General features: G+C 34.0%; 1 protein-coding gene and 1 long non-coding RNA gene across 4 annotated transcripts in view; both read right to left on the bottom strand.

Moving 5' to 3' along the window:
- The window catches only part of LOC105224347 (uncharacterized), a 29,780-nt gene that overhangs the window by 9,786 nt on the left and 1,800 nt on the right, over positions 1 to 18,194 (bottom strand). Inside the window, exon 2 of the mRNA XM_049455880.1 lies at positions 16,258 to 16,690. Coding sequence (XP_049311837.1) covers positions 16,258 to 16,358 — 101 coding nt within the window. The 5' untranslated portion in view covers positions 16,359 to 16,690. The remainder of the gene's footprint in view (positions 1 to 16,257; positions 16,691 to 18,194) is intronic.
- Positions 10,385 to 15,193, bottom strand: LOC125778436 (uncharacterized). 3 transcript variants are annotated; one of them, XR_007422697.1, is made up of 3 exons: positions 11,588 to 15,193; positions 10,897 to 11,276; positions 10,385 to 10,572 (listed from the first exon to the last, which is right to left on the bottom strand). It is a non-coding gene; the product is annotated as an uncharacterized LOC125778436 (long non-coding RNA). The 3 variants fall into 3 exon arrangements; XR_007422698.1 differs by having other exon boundaries at positions 10,565 to 10,681; XR_007422696.1 differs by lacking the exon at positions 10,385 to 10,572 and adding an exon at positions 10,666 to 10,788.

Below are 18,194 nucleotides of genomic sequence, written 5' to 3' on the forward strand. Positions count from 1 at the left end.
CATTAGCAGTGCAAAAAGACTAAATTTAAAAGCAAAAAAAGAAATGAAAAAATTGTGTTTGCATACAAAGGCAGTACTTATATAGATTCTATGAACAAAAGTATAGTATTTTCCATATACATACTTATAAATGTATTGAAAACACAAATGGCAAGTAGTTTTTTGCCTAGAAAAAAAAAGACAAAATACTACGAACTCACAAGTTGCTTTCAGAGACGTCTTGGTTTTATTAAAGGGGCGCACACACTAACGCTAGTTGTTAACGTAATTTATGCGCTAATTAAGTAATTTAAACAGGTAATTGATTAACTGGCATTTAAGTTATGTCTGCAACACAAAGGCCAAGCAAAGCATTAAGTGTAATATTAACTGAAATGAGCAACAAAACGGCATAAAACTACACGTCTATTTAAGCTTAAAATTCAAACAATATTGTTAATTGAATTGCGAATCATATTTAAGTTAACAATTTACTATATAATATTAATGAAATAGCAAACTCTTCTTTAGTTCAAAAGCAAAAATCCCTAAAGGCACTATTTCAGTACTTTAGAACTCTGGAAACCCCAATTATCTCAGCTTCACGTTCGTTACTGTGTGCAGTTTCAACGCCTACTGTGCACACATGCTCACCTTTGGCAAGATAAAAAGCATGCGGAATGGGAAAACAACATTTTATTTATTCTTATTCGTGTTTCATCAATGTGGAATTGAATAGAGTCACGTTTTTTTAATTGTGAAGAATGTGCGCTTTGCTCAGTAAGCCTCACAGGTTAGCGATTCATTTGCGAGAGTTTATAGTAATTAATGTAAGCGATAAGTATGTACTTGTACGTAGGTATTATTATATATCAATATGTACATATCTGCAAAAACACTATATATTGCACAATAAATGGTCTATTGTGAGAATACTTGCTTTTGTGGTAAATAATATGATGCCCACCTAACTTTACATGGGAACATACGCAAATGTTCATTGGTATGGAAAATATAAAAAGAGGAAGCGTTTTGAACGCGTTTGGTAAATAATTAGTAGTGAAATATTTTTTTGGTTTTATAGGTGACAAAAAAATGGAATTGAAGAGAAAATTGGTGCAATTTTTCTTTGATGGTTGCTGTTCAGCTGGGGTTTTTATCAAGAAAACAAATTAAACAACGAGTTTGCTTGAAATTTTGTGTGCTTCAATGGATGAAAATATTGTAAAAGAGCTTAAGGGGTTACATGGGTTTCCTCGAGTAAAAAACATCCTTTTTCAAATTTTTTTTTTCACATAAAAAATTAAATATTTTTTTAGAGTTTTTTATTGATAAAAATATACACTATTGACAAAAAAATTCTGAAAATTTCGGAGAAAAATATTTTAAACTTAGTCATTGCGATGCCATTTCCCGTGACCTCACGGAAAAAAACCGTAACTTAGAACTTGGATGAAGAAAAAAACTGAAAACTATATTTTTGGCAGAAATTTTTACGAAAAAAATGAAAATTTCACGACATTTTTTATTCAAAATAGTTGTAATTGAAAAAAATCCTTGGCCCAAGTCTTTAAGACCTGTAAAAAATTTCATGAAGATCGGTTGAGTAAGTCTCGAAAAACTTGCCAACCGATTTCAAAAACACTGTTTCGAGAAAAACGCGTTTAAAGACGGCGCACTTAGCCTAGCTATTCTCGAGTAGACAAGTTCTCAAGACGTTAAAACTATTATTCGGATCAACTTGAAAATTTAGGACTATATTCTAGAGGTGTTTTAGAATTTAATAAGGTAATAAAAAAATTTGATTTTTGAAACCCGTAAAACCATGTAACTCCTGAAGGAAGTCTTCTTTGTCACAAACATACATATGTAAGTATTTGAGTGGTGCAAAGCACTCAGTAAAAGTTGCGAAGTCATTGGAAAACGAGTCGTCCACTTAATGACGGCAACTACGAAAAAACTAAAGAAACAGTGCTTGAAAATCATCGTGTTAGCATCAGATCATTCCATCAGAGGATCAAAGGATCTCAACATCTATTATGAATGTTTTGGGTATGAAGCGTGTCAATACTACACTCGTATCAAAAGACCTGAATCTTCTATCTTTCCCAAAAATAACGTCGAAAGAGAGATGTTTGACAACGTAGAGAAGCCTATATTCATCGCACGGATCATTACTGGTGGTAAGACGTGGGTTTATGAACATACCGTCAAAATCGTCCAACAAACTATGAAAAAAAGGTCCCGAAACCGAAAAAAAAATCCTTAAAGACTTTCATAACCATCCCAATCGAGGTTCATCATAAGTGTAGGCGAAATAAAGTTTTGTAATAAAATACGTGAAAATGTATTTTGCATGCAGTCCGAGTCAATTTTGATCAGATGATATGTCAGTTTCAGCACATAAAATAGACATTCACCTTTTTATTATAATTATAATTTCTTAAAATATGTCAGCGTAAGTTGTAAATAACGGAATGATATAGTATTAAACACATAAAATTATTATGTAGGCGTGAGTCTTTTCGCATTTGTATGGCAACAATTCGTCATTTCTGCCAGTAAAATGTATGTATGTACATACATATATACACAAGAATATACATACATGTATATTTTTAAAAATTACGACCTTCATACTTTCTGGTACAAACATAGATATTATTATTAATAATAATCATACATTTTATGACGTTATTTGTATTTAACAAAAAACATTGATAAACTATAATTTATTTTCGAGCTTATTGTTTATTGAAAGGTGTCTATGTGTGTTAGTTCAATGATAACGATAACAAAGTCAAGAGTTTATAGCAAGTGAAAGCACTTATCTAAGTGCAGACTTTTTATTATTAATGTCTAAATAAAATATTTCAATTAAGTGCTCTCCTCAAAGTGAGTGAGATCCTGAAAAACCATCTAAAGACTTGGCAACTTTGTATCTATGAATCTGACCCACATAATTTCTATTAAAAACTAGTAGCTTAGCTAATTTATTTTCGTTTTTTGCTCATAAAAAAGAAGGGGCCTACGTATTTCGCAATAAGAGGCACGTTTCCGTTGTTATCATCTTCATTACTAGCGTAGAAATCGCTTACGCAGTTATAGGCGTTGTTATCAGCAATAAGTAAAAGTAACTACATAGTTGCAGTTAAGTATGTGTGTATGTATGTAAATATGCTTTGTTATTATACTATTAAGGTACATATGTATGTATGTATGTATGGATGGTTGTGTATGTATGTATATGTAAATACTCATGAGGTGTTCCGCTTCAATTTCAATATGCGATAAGAGCAAGAAGTGCTTATCAAGCATATTTGCATTTGAACAAAAATACAGTGCTGTGCAGTGAATTGGAAATGTAAACAAGCTCGTTGAAAGAATAATTGCGTTAGGTGAGAATATATTTTATGTAATAAAAAAGTTCTAGCCATAACATGAGATACTTGTATATACTATAAGCTTTGATTCCACATGTCCCATTAGCTAGTTAGAAGAAAAAAGTAATTTAAAAGATGCGAAAGGTTTAGTAATTGCTATCGCTTTAGTTTTGAAGATATTTGAACGTATTAGATTACAAGTTAGTTTCGCCAAAACTTGAAAAGTGGCGAAACGAACAAGCAATTGGTATAAATGTAATAAATTGCCATACTCAAAGCAATAAAAATCTTAATAAGTATGTACTATTTATACACTTTTTATAAAATTCAACTTGAAAACGTTTGATATACATACATTTTGTGTGTGTGCGAGAGAGAGAGAGAGCGAAAGAGAGAGAGAGAGTAGCTCAGCGAAAAATGCGAATGTCACGCCATTTGTATTTACCGCAACGCTGCCAATAAACTTTACATCACTGTAAGTGGCTGAGTCAAAATGTGATACAATATGTATGTATGCTAATTATGTATTTATATTCATTTGACAGAAATATTTATTTGCTTTTCTAGCAGCGAATGTAAATAGAGAGATAAGAAAAATAAATATATACATGGTATATTTGTTGTGCTTTCTTTACAGCAACTCATTTGCGAGAGAAAAAAAAAATATATTGTATATGTATATGATTGTATATTCACAGGTATGCAAGCTGACTGTATGTATTACATGGCTTTTGCAATGCCTGAGAAAAATTCAAAAATTATGTAAATAAATTAGTGCTTAAATTTGTATATGTTCCGTACTCTTGTAAGTGAGAGCCAAAAGAACACTCGCTTAGGTAAAAAATGCTCTTTAAGGGGTTAAGGGGTTTCCTCGGGTAAAAAGCACCCTTTTACAACAATTTTCTCATATAAAAAATGATATATTTTATTAAGTAGAATTTTTTATTGTTACAAACATATGTACACCATTAACAACGAAATTCTGAATTTTTTGGGGGAAAAAAAAATATTTTAAACGCCATTTCCGGTGACACCTTGGGAAAAAGATGCGCCCAATTTGGCAGGATAACGCCTTACATGATTATATCAATATCATCAAGAGTTTGAGTCGAAAAAAAAAATCTTCGTCCAAGTCTTTAAGAATTTTATTTCAAAGACCTGTGTAAAATCTCATGAAGATCGGTTAAGGGGGTAGTAAGGTATTTTTTTTTTTTTTCATTTTTTTATTTTATATTAATTTACAATATCATATAATTATTCTGTGAAAATTTGAGAGCAATTAAAGCAAAATTGACGGAGATATACACTTGTAAGTCTCCGCCTTCCGATTTGATTGTGAGCGGCCGCGACCATAACGACCAGCTACCTGATATTTAAACGTGTTAAACGCCAACCGACTTCAAAAACCAAGTTTCCAGAAAAACGCATACTTAGCGAAGGTAGACTCGAGCGCACAATTTCTCAAGGCTGTATCTGCGAAACTATTACTACACTTGAAAATTTAGGACAATATTCTAGAGGTGTTGTAAGACAATAAAAAATTCGATTTTTTGAAACCCGTTAGGCCATTACAACCACTTAAGGAAACTCGGTTGATTTTTGCGAATTTAGAAAATCAAACGTAATAAATATTACGAAAATTTCAGGAAATTTTACCCAAAAATATTTCAGAACATCAGTGAAAAAAAAAACAAAAAAGTAAACATATCAGATTGGAGAGATCTAAGTAGATTGGAAGTGACTTTAAAAAATAAACATAAAGCTCCCAAGAAGAAATAAAATAAAATAATTAAATAACTGTGTTCTAGAGCCTTCTTGTCAGCATTTCTTCTAATCTGATAAGAGACAAAACATACTTATATCATATTTATACCCTGAACAGGGTATTATTAAGTTATATTAAGTTTAACTTGAAGTTTGTAGCAACCATATGGAAAATTCGAACGTATGTATGTACATACACATGTATGTACATAAGTATATCGATGTGAACTTTTGCGCACGTTCTTTTCTACTCAAAAAGCTGCTCAATTGTCGGAAACGTTGATATAGGAAAACTGTGGAATATAGCTGTCATACAAACTAAACTATTCAAGTTGACGAGAAAGCTTCACGAGTTTTGGCATAGATCTTAATCCTATCCAATGCTACAATCGTCCAAGAAATCGTTCGGGCCGGAGCACTATATAACATATAGCCATCATACAAATCAAACTAGAAAAATCAAGCTCTTGTATGGGAAACTATTTATTTGACAAAATATTTTTACGAATTTTGACATGGATCTTAACTTTATCCAACGCTCCAATCCCCGAATAATTTGTTTAGATCGGATCACATTAGCCCATACAAATTGATAGATCTAAATCAAGTTAAACATCTCTTTATACCCTTTCATGCTATAAAAATGCAATTATATAGCTTCGATGTAACCGAAATTATCGTGTTTTCTTGTTTTTATTAGAGGTTGTAAAATAGGAAAACTGTCATTGTTTACCGTTTGTTTATCATTGAACGATACGTCATGGCAAAAAAAAAGTTGACAGCGCATTATCGAATATTTACTTGGCATTTTTATTTTACAACTAAAGTAAATAGTTTTTATACAACACATATACTATATACTATTTACAATATAATATATACTATGTATGATACATAGCTTTCTGTGTATTTGGAAATTTCATTGAAGATAGCGTCGGCTAAATGAACTCAAATTGGCGAGCACACAAATTCGTTAGGAATTTTTTAAAAATATCCAAATGACGTGTGTTCGCTCTGTTTACGTAATATTAAGGTAAATACAATTTTGCTATGTTACATACATATGTATGTAACTTACCTAACAAAATATACTACATACATATATGGGAAGGGTATATAAATGCAATCATTTATGTAATTCTAACCTCAACAAATTTGACTTTCGTAGCTGATTTTCTTGGCACCGTGCGAAATCATTGCAATTGAGCAGGAGCCAATAACATCTGTTGTGCTGCTAGTAATTAGGTGAATCGTCGTCGCGCTACACCTCATTGCATCTTAGAAAGGTGATGAGCATGTGTTTAGTCATACACACCCACACACATACACGCATGCATGCATGCATATAGTCATAGACAAGTCAAGTGATAAATATGTTTGTTGTGTGAGGATGAGCGATAAAACACCGCGCTTGCATAATTAACTGCAAATTGACTGTTTGCGGCAATTAAATTTCGGTGCCACACAAATACACACACATACATACACAAGGAAAAACAAATTTATACAGTGCATGTGTCGGGCTAAATATAAGGCAGACACATTGTAATGATTTTCTCCATATTTTTCTGGTTAGCTGTGTAATAAGTAGCAACGGCAAACTATTTCTAGAGAGGTGTGAGAATTATATTAAATATGTGAGAGTGCACACACATTTTACAAATAATCAGTGACTTTCATCACAATGCCGTTGTCAGTGTAGGTAGAAGGTGGAGTATATAAAAAAAAATACATAAATACATATTTTCGAACACTAACCTAAACGGGTGGTTCGGAAAAATATTGAATTGTCGATTTTCCGAAAAAATACGAAAAAATCGTTGTATATACTTCATAGCAGCTGTGCTTAATACATACATATGTAACTGTATCCACCCCTCTTCACCCTACATATACCGCCCTTATTTTTAATCCGTACAATATTTAGTCACGTTTCCAATAAGCCGCCTAAAACTGTATGTACGCAATAGAATTACGTTTTATAACGTCAATTTAATAAATACTTAATTCATTGCGTATAAATTAAAATCTATTTTGTGGAACACTAGCCGTTAGCAGCGAAAGTCGACTGAAAATAGTATATACCAAGTTCAAGTACTTTTTTTTATATTAAGTAAAGGGTGATTTTTTAAGAGCTTGATAACTTTTTTTAAAAAAAAAAAACGCATAAAATTTGCAAAATCTCATCGGTTCTTTATTTGAAACGTTAGATTGGTTCATGACATTTACTTTTTGAAGATAATTTCATTTAAATGTTGACCGCGGCTGCGTCTTAGGTGGTCCATTCGGAAAGTCCAATTTTGGGCAACTTTTTCGAGCATTTCGGCCGGAATAGCTCGAATTTCTTCGGAAATGTTGTCTTCCAAAGCTGGAATAGTTGCTGGCTTATTTCTGTAGACTTTAGACTTGACGTAGCCCCACAAAAAATAGTCTAAAGGCGTTAAATCGCATGATCTTGGTGGCCAACTTACGGGTCCATTTCTTGAGATGAATTGTTGTCCGAAGTTTCCCTCAAAATGGCCATAGAATCGCGAGCTGTGTGGCATGTAGCGCCATCTTGTTGAAACCACATGTCAACCAAGTTCAGTTCTTCCATTTTTGGCAACAAAAAGTTTGTTAGCATCGAACGATAGCGATCGCCATTCACCGTAACGTTGCGTCCAACAGCATCTTTGAAAAAATACGGTCCAATGATTCCACCAGCGTACAAACCACACCAAACAGTGCATTTTTCGGGATGCATGGGCAGTTCTTGAACGGCTTCTGGTTGCTCTTCACCCCAAATGCGGCAATTTTGCTTATTTACGTAGCCATTCAACCAGAAATGAGGCTCATCGCTGAACAAAATTTGTCCGAAAAAAAAAAAAAACCGAACACTGATTTTGGTAATAAAATTCAATGATTTGCAAGCGTTGCTCGTTAGTAAGTCTATTCATGATGAAATGTCAAAGCATACTGAGCATCTTTCTCTTTGACACCATGTCTGAAATCCCACGTGATCTGTCAAATACTAATGCATGAAAATCCTAACCTCAAAAAAATCACCCGTTATATATAATTGAAAGGCATTTCTTCGTACTGAATTATGACCTTGAATTTTATCAATATTATAATATTAATAATAATTAATTACATATTTTATAAAAGTGTAAAGTATTGTCAATAAATCAAAACAAAACACTTAGTTTTCATAATCTTTAAAAATATCATTTGTTTTAACTCGTCGTAGAGTAGTGCTTCGGGGAGAGATACTAGCACAATGTAGAACCTAGGTTCGATATATTCACACGATTCTAAGTAACCGAGTACTTTCTTAAACCAATCAAGAACTATCAACTCGGCCTATTATTCAAAAATATTTGGGAAAGACTTATTCTCAGTAAGTTCATATGTACGTTCTTCGGCATACGAGTATATCCAAGCGTATTTCAGTTAAAAAGAGTTTCCTCATGTGATCTGTTTGCCTTTTTGTGACGGCAAGAGAAGACCATAGCAACCACTGTATGCCTATATGCATTTTTAACATAATTCGTGAGGTCTTAACATAGAAAATCCATCTCAATCTAATCCAACTTACAGTCTCTCTATTCTCAGATCTCATATACAAAACTTTTTATTATTATGTAATCGACCTAAATCATTGGACAGTTTGCAAACGAAGTTTGTAATACCCAGAAACGTCGGAAACCCTATAACCGTAACCCTCTACGCGAACTAGTTCTTCAGTTCTTGAAATAGCGATCAGATATTATGCACACGTAATTTACTTTCCAAGAAAATGTTTTTTTCCCGCAGTAGGAATATGGCACTGCCACATATAGCTACCATATAAAGAGAACGATGAAATTTGGTACGGGTAAAGCAACGTTTTAGTCTCCGAACAAATTTTCGTAAGGAAAACTTTTGTATTCGACAAGGTGTCTTTATGAAATGTGGCATGGATTATTGCTCAAGGCAACGTTACAATCTTGGAACATATTGTTTTAGATCGGACCACTATAGCATATAGCTGTCGCCATACAAACTGGCAGACCAAAACCCACATAAAGATCTCTTTATACTCTTTTGTGTTATAGGGAATGCACTTGTGAAGGGCGTTATAGTTTCGATCAGCTGAAGTTAATAGTTTTCTTGTTATTCCTTTTGGTTTTTTAATAATTCACAGTATATTATATTATAAATATGAACATTGTATAAAGTCACACTCTTTTATTTAATATATCGCAGCTTTGATGTATTGTTTGAGTTTAAGATATTTAAGAGAAAAAGTTCCAAACATTTAACCTATTTAAGTCGTTGTTTCTTTTGGCTGGAAATTTTAACTATAGCCACAACAAATATATGAATACAAGTACGTATATGTATATAAATGAACGTCTATATGTATATAAATTAATGTAAGTAATCGCGCTGTCGGCATCGAAATGTGTCAGACGACAGTAAATTGATATAAATATGCGAAATGCTCATATACACATACATACATACAATATATTTATTTTCAAGAGGCACGTCGCAAAGTAAAAGTTCATACATACATACATACATATGTACGAGTACATAGCATATACATTTGTACATAGTATGAATATGATAATATTTTGAAAAGAAAACCACAGGGTACATTTTAGAAAAGCATTAGCCGATTTCAGTATTAAAATGCTTTACGAAAGAATATATGTACATACATATATGTATATGTATATAGTTGCCGCTGACTTCCGGTTATGGAGATATTTGTATTTAAAGTTAAAAATTGATATATTTAAAGTGATTTATAATGAAGTTTACACTTACATTTTCAGCTTTCACATCGACCAAGACTGGCGTTGGCGGTCGCGTTTCAAAAAAATAACCCTGGGCGGACCAAAACCGAGGTGTAATCGGATCTTTTGCGTAGAGCTCATTTTCGTGTTAACGGCCTTCGGCAGCGCTTTAAAAAATTACTCTGAACGAAGCAACACAAAGGTGTTTTCAGTTCTTTTGCATAGAACTGCTTTTGCGCAGGCGGCCTTTGACTACCGTTTGCAAAAATAACCCTTCCCGGTCCAAACCGTCGTGTATACGGTTCTTTCGCGTATAGTTTCCATACTTTGGACGAACCAACACCGAGGTGCTTTAGTTTTTTTGCGAAGTATTTGTTTTCAAAAAATAACACTGGTCGGCTCTTCTCCAAGGCATTTTCAGTTCTTTCCCGTAGAACTTCTTTTTTTCAGTTTTCAGTTCTTCTTGTTTTCAGTTTTTTGCGTAGAATTTGTTTTCCAAAAATAACCTTGTTCGGTCCAACACCGTGCCTTCGGCCACATTTCACAAAAATAACATTGCCCGGTCCAAACCGGCTTGTATTCGGTTTTTTCACGTAGAGTCTGCTTTGGCGTTTGCGGCTTTCGGCAACGAGGTGTTTTCAGTTCTTTTACGTAGAACTTATTTTCAAAAAATAACCCAGCTTTAACCAAAACCGGGATGTATTCAGTTTTTTGCGTAGAATTTGTTTTCAAAAAAATAACCCTAGTCGGCACATGACCGGGGCGTTTCTTTTCAAAAAAATAACCCACCTTTTACCAAAACCAGGATGTATTCAGTTTTTTGCGTAGAATTTGTTTTCAAAAAGTAACCCTTGTCGGCACATGACCGGGGTGTTTCTTTTCAAAAAATAACCCACCTTTAACCAAAACCGGGATGTATTCAGTTTTTTGCGTAGAATTTGTTTTCAAAAAAATAACCCTAGTCGACACATGACCGGGGCGTTTCTTTTCACAAAATAACCCACCTTTTACCAAAACCGGGATGTATTCAGTTTTTTGCGTAGAATTTGTTTTCAAAAAATAACCCTAGTCGGCACATGACCGGGGCGTTTCTTTTCAAAAAATAACCCACCTTTTACCAAAACCGGGATGTATTCAGTTTTTTGCGTAGAATTTGTTTTCAAAAAATAACCCTAGTCGGCACATGACCGGGGCGTTTCTTTTCAAAAAATAACCCACCTTTTACCAAAACCGGGATGTATTCAGTTTTTTGCGTAGAATTTGTTTTCAAAAAATAGCCCAGCTTTTACCAAAACCGGGATGTATTCAGTTTTTTGCGTAGAATTTGTTTTCAAAAAATAACCCTATTCGGCACATGACCGGGGGTTTCTTTTCAAAAAATAACCTTGGTCGCTCCAACATCGGGCTATATTCGGATCTTTCGCATAGAACTTTCTTTTGCGTTGGCGGCCGTCGGCCACCTTTCACAAAAATAACACTCTCCGGTCCAAACCGGGGTGTATTCGGTTCCTTCGCGTAGAGCATCAAAAACATAACTCTAGTCGGACCAACACCGAGGTGTTTTCAGTTCTTTTGCGTAGAACTTATTTTCCAAAAATAACCCAGCTTGAACCAAAACCGGGATGTATGTAAAATTTGTTTTCAAAAAATACCCCTATTCGGCACATGACCGGGGGTTTCTTTTCAAAAAATAACCTTGGTCGGTCCAACATCAGGCTATATTCGGATCTTTCGCGTAGAACTCTCTTTTGATTTTGCGGTCGTCGGCCGCCTTTCACAAAAATAACACTGTCCGGTCCAAACCGGGGTGTATTCGGTTCTTTCGCGTAGAGCATCAAAACATAACTCTAGTCGGAACAACACCGAGGTGTTTTCAGTTCTTTTGCGTAGAACTTATTTTCCAAAAATAACCCAGCTTGAACCAAAACCGGGATGGTATGTATTCAGTTTTTTGCGTAGAATTTGTTTTCAAAAAATAACCCTAGACGACACATTCCCGGGGCGTTTCTTTTCAAAAAATAACCCACCTTTTACCAAAACCGGGATGGTATGTATTCAGTTTTTTGCGTAGAATTTGTTTTCAAAAAATAACCCTAGTCGGCACAGGACCGGGGCGTTTCTTTTCAAAAAATAACCCACCTTTTACCAAAACCGGGATGTATTCAGTTTTTTGCGTAGAATTTGTTTTCAAAAAATAACCCTAGTCGGCACATGACCGGGGCGTTTCTTTTCAAAAAAATAACCCACCTTTTACCAAAACCGGGATGTATTCAGTTTTTTGCGTAGAATTTGTTTTCAAAAAATAACCCTAGTCGGCACATGACCGGGGCGTTTCTTTTCAAAAAATTACCCACTTTTTACCAAAACCGGGATGTATTCAGTTTTTTGCGTAGAATTTGTTTTCAAAAAATAACCCTAGTCGGCACATGACCGGGGGTTTCTTTTCAAAAAATAACCTTGGTCGGTCCAACATCGGGCTATATTCGGATCTTTCGCATAGAACTTTCTTTTGCGTTGGCGGCCGTCGGCCACCTTTCACAAAAATAACACTCTCCGGTCCAAACCGGGGTGTATTCGGTTCTTTCGCGTAGAGCATCAAAAACATAACTCTAGTCGGACCAACACCGAGGTGTTTTCAGTTCTTTTGCGTAGAACTTATTTTCCAAAAATAACCCAGCTTGAACCAAAACCGGGATGTATGTATTCATTTTTTTGCGTAGAATTTGTTTTCAAAAAATAACCCTAGACGACACATTCCCGGGGCGTTTCTTTTCAAAAAATAACCCACCTTTTACCAAAACCGGGATGGGATGTATTCAGTTTTTTGCGTAGAATTTGTTTTCAAAAAATAACCCTAGTCGGCACATGACCGGGGCGTTTCTTTTCAAAAAATAACCCACCTTTTACCAAAACCGGGATGGGATGTATTCAGTTTTTTCGTAGAATTTGTTTTCAAAAAATAACCCTAGTCGGCACATGACCGGGGCGTTTCTTTTCAAAAAATTACCCCCTTTTTACCAAAACCGGGATGTTTTCAGTTTTTTGCGTAAAATTTTTTTTCAAAAAATAACCTTGGTCGGTCCAACACCGGGCCATATTCGGATCTTTCGCGTATAACTTCTTTTTGCGTTGGCGGCCTTCCAGTCCCAATCGGTTTGTATTCGGTTCTTTTACGTAGAGCTTCCATTTGCGCTGGCGCAGGACCAACACCGAGGTTTTTTCTGTTCTTTTACGTAGAACTGCTTTATGCGTTTAACTTTAAATACAAATATCTCCAAAATCGTAAGTCAGCGGCAACTATATATAGTACGTATGTATATATATTATAGTATATTCTCTTAATCTGGAGGACCTCCTCATTTATACATACATATGTATCCATTTTAAAGCCGAAATCGGGGGATGCTAATCTAAAACCAGTCAAATAACTACTTACTTTTTTGAAGGAACTCTTTCTACAAATGAATGAAAATATGGACATAAATATGTATGTGTGAAAACTATGCAATAGTAGATGTGAATAACTCATTTTAGATATATTTTCTTTATTATACATATTATTTATTGAAAATGCCGGTGTAAACCAAAATATGTGCGAGTATGTCTCTAACGGTAGCTACTTATACTAATATGAACGCACAAAATTCAAGCCAACAACCAACAAGTCACATGCAAGTACACTGGGCAGACGGACAGCTTTCAAATCTAGATAGACACACATTCATCTGCAACTAAATGTGCACACTCGATATTCATATACTATATATTATATACTATATATGCTACATATTTATATACGTTTTAATTTGTATGGCCAGCTTCTCCGCAGTGTCATTGCAAACACACCCACTCGCACTACCATACAAGCAATTCACTTTGTATGTATATAGACACACATATGTACATATGTTTGTATGTATGCACATATGCAGTACCAGTATTTTCGTTTTCATATTGTAAAACAATTATTGGCCCCCACTTGAGTCCGTCGCAGCCAAGCGGTGGAGTCACATGTTGCTTGTCATCACACCGGCTCGCCGCTGTCGCATTTTGCCTTTGCCTTCTCCTTTGTTTTTGTTTTTGCCTTTATTTTTGTTTTGGTTTTTATTTATATTTTATTTAATGTTCGTTTTTATTCACTTTTTGCGGTAGCAATTTTGTTAACGATAGAACAGTTTGGGCACATCTCGTATGGGTACGGTGCATACGACGGCTTGCGACGACTTTCAGTTCTTTGACCCAAATTACGCGTTAAAATAAGATAAACCGAAAATAAAACGCACTCTTTGTCAATATCGTACGCTGCCAACCGATCTTTAGTCGACAGACATCAACAAGCGCCTCCACACCCCCACTTGGCAGCCGAAATTTTACAATTTTTAATGGGTGCGCGGCTACCTCCTGTCGTAGCTGCGACATGCCGACCGCCTTATTTCGTCTTTGCTGCGTTTCAAATATTCGTGTCACATATTATTTTTAAATGAACGACTTTTCTGTTGTTATTTATGTATGTTGAGTAGCAATTTTTGTTGTAATTTCTGTGTATTAATTTTCGCTTTGTTGATCAACAGCAAATGGTCAGTGCGTCAACGTATCGCCTGCTTTTTGAACACATTAGACCGCAAATATCGTTGGCAGACAATTTCCTCCAATTATGGGTTTGTTATTATCTCGCATGAAATATATGGATAATACATACATAAATGCGTATCTGTTTTGAGTATTAGGGTGTAACCATATTTTATGGAAAAAATGCAAATTTTCAGTGACTTTTTGTCAATAAAACTTCAAAAAACGTTAACTTCATTCCAACCTAAGATATAATACCCTTCACAGGTGCATATTTTAGCATAAAAGAGTATAAAAAGGTCTTTATTTTGATTTTAATCGGTTAGTTTGTATGGCAGCTATATACTATTGAGGTCCGATCTGAAGAATTTGTTGTAGCGTTGACTTATTAAAGACTTATATAATATTTTTGTATTTTGTAAATGTAAAGTTAGGTCAGGAATTGAGTGATACCTAATGGAGCTTACTCATGCTATTGATATTTTGTAATGTGATAATATGATCGATATACATAAATGATGTGATATTTTTCAGATTTTATTTTAAGAATCAGCATGTTTTCTTTGAAGTTAATGAAGAAAATTGCTGTGCTTTCAGTTTATTTAGAAATGGAAATTGTACCTCTCCTCTCCGTACGGTAAAACTTTAATTACTTTAGTGTTAATTCATGTTTACTGCATCAGTCAAACACAGGGTGACACAGATAAAAACAATCATAAATATTAGACTTCGAATTTTGGACTTTATCCAAAAAAATTGTATATATTTTAGACTAGGAGGTTGCAAAAGAGATGCTTGACTTTATTGCAAGGGGCCGAAACGTAAAAAAAATTGAAGGTGACCCCAACCGAATTTTATAAGAAATATGTTGAAAATTGTATTGGTCATACTTGATCCGATCAGAGATCATATTTACACCCAAATACGTTATCACTTACAACTGTGCGCCTTCCTACATACATACATTCATATAAGTATATATATTTATTACAAATAAGTCACTGATTTGATTTCGAATCACTAGTTTGCTGTGACCATGAATGTACCAAAAAAGTAATCAAGTAATCGCAAAAAATGTAAACGGCTATATATGTATATATGTATGTATTACATGTGTATATACATACATACATACATATGTAAGTATTAGATGTGTGTAGAGACTACTGTATGTATGAACATTTCTTACAAGTCGCGCGCTGGTTTCAAGGTAATTAACTCGGGTTATTACTCCGTAAAGCGATGGTTGATTTGCCACACACTAAACTATATACACATGTGTATTAAATAATTTACTATATAATTAAAAATGTGTTCTACAAAAAGCGCTTAGAAATTTCACAATATCACGTTAGAACGGCGGAGAAGAAAATTTGAGCATATTTGTGGGGAAAACGGCAACAAATCCAACACTGAATGTTGTAAATAAGACTAGAGAATCAGTATAAATGTACACACAAACAAGAATAATTCGTTGGAATACAAAATTAAATTTATATTGCATAGCAGAATGTTCTAATGTGCCACTAATTCTTCATTTCGCAATTAATAATACAATGTATGCTTTAATATTTTGTTCGAAAAATTAATATACTGCAAATAAAATATTTAAAAGCAAAGCATTAATATGTGTATTTATATATACATATACAGATGGATGTGTAGGTGTATGTGTGGGTATAGCCAAAAATTTTAAGGATATTAATATTTTTATGAAATTTGTATGAATGAATGCGTGCGTGGGGTAATTTTGTGTAATTGTAGTTGTCATAGAAATTTTTGGTAGGAATACTCACCATGACAATGCTACCAAAGATATCACAATCGCTGCGACATTCTTCAACACTAGCCTCCATGGTATGGAAATATTTGACAATTTCGCCTTTACCGCTTGCATTGTGTTTTGTATTTAGTTATTTGTTGTTTTTATATTAATTGACTTTTATACAAAAACAAAAATATGCTATTTTTGTTAGACACCACACTTTAATCGAGCACAAGTTGAGTATTTAACGTATTAAAAAATGCACAACATAATTGCAATTCTTGCCCAACACACTGTGTACTATTTGAACTTTAATGTAATATTTTTTTATTTTATACTCTTTGGTTTTTGCAATTTATATTTATGAAGTATTGCTGCACCAAATTCGTAGCACTTCGTCGATCAGCGCGTTCTCATACAAAAATTGCTGGCCGCTGACCAAACTTGCGTTGTCACTTTCGTTTCTAGAGAGAAATTGAAAATTGTGAATGAAGCAAACTATTTGAAATAGACCGCAATATGTATATATGTACGTACAATATATAAAAGACTGCAAATGCAAAGCATGTATGTATGTAAATATAATGAAAAGCGTGAGAATGAATGATGAAAACTCGAACCTTCCTTGGACCAAATTTTTGCGCAAAATTTTAACGCCAGCACAGCGCAAAGGAAAGAATTGAAACAGCGAGTTTTCGGCAAAATGACGTTTTTATAAACAGAAAATGTGTATATACGTATGCACTGCAATGCACAGCACTACAAAGAGTAAACTGACGCGCGCCATATTTCAACAAAACAAGAAACCATATTTTATTCTATTTATTTATTTATTTTTTTGAATCACATTTGCGGCTAAATCTCGTGTTTTCTTTCATGTGTGTACATATTTACAAAAATGGATTTATGTGTACTATTTCGAAAACAAGGCGAAGAATAATGCTGGCATTTTACCAAAAACGCAAAAATTTAGCATATCGTACATATTTTGTTTTGGTAAAAATTGTTTTCCATTTTTGAATACAAAGAAAAAAGGAAAAATAACAAAATGGAACTGCAGCCAAAGTATAGAAAGATAGAGAGTTATGCATAAAAATGGAGTAATAATATCAAAAGGCATTTATTAACTCAAATTTTTATTAGAAAATAATAATAATGGATTTTTCACTGTATTGGTAGTTCACAAAACGGAAATGGATTGATTTTGTAGTCACAACCGGAAAATGCACATGTGTACAAATATATTGATATAAAACTGTACATCAATACTTCCGTTATCGGGAGGGTTCGAAAAGGACCTTATTTATTTGCAAAGTAATTATATTTTGCCTGCCAGTTTGGTTTGGCAGGGTTCGAAAAGGACCTTATGTATTTGCAAAGTAAATAAAAGGTCCACCATTTTGGTAAACGATCAAGCCTGAGTGACATACAGGTATAATGTAAGTCAGAAAATGTCTGAGTGTTTTAATGGTAGATCCATCAACGAGCTACCCACATACGTAAATATGTGTATGTATGTGTATATGCACGTGTATACATATAATACTCACATGCCTAAATGTATGCATATACAAATATATGTATGTACTTTTAGAAAGCACTGTGTTTTCACAAGTAGATAAGGTCGAAGGTAGGTATATGACTTTGTGTCGATCCTAAATAGATACATACAAATGCCTAACAGCATGGACAATATCCTAATCCAACAGAAATTTTAACATATGCATGGCATACGCTTACAATTGATGGATTTCTCTGTAGAGATTTTGCAGATTACACAGCAAACAGATGTTTCTTTGTTTTTTAAATATGGCATTTTAAATAACTTTTCTATTTTCACACAAATTTATGTATAAAGATACAAAATCAGCCTACCTTCTTAAGGGCATACCTAACTTTTGCGTTGGAAAATGAGAATAATTGTGAAACAACGAAACCATGCCTTCAGCTGTAACAATAGCTAACCAG

Source organism: Bactrocera dorsalis, chromosome 4 (genome assembly GCF_023373825.1).
Source record: "Bactrocera dorsalis isolate Fly_Bdor chromosome 4, ASM2337382v1, whole genome shotgun sequence".
NCBI classification, from domain to species: domain Eukaryota; kingdom Metazoa; phylum Arthropoda; class Insecta; order Diptera; family Tephritidae; genus Bactrocera; species Bactrocera dorsalis.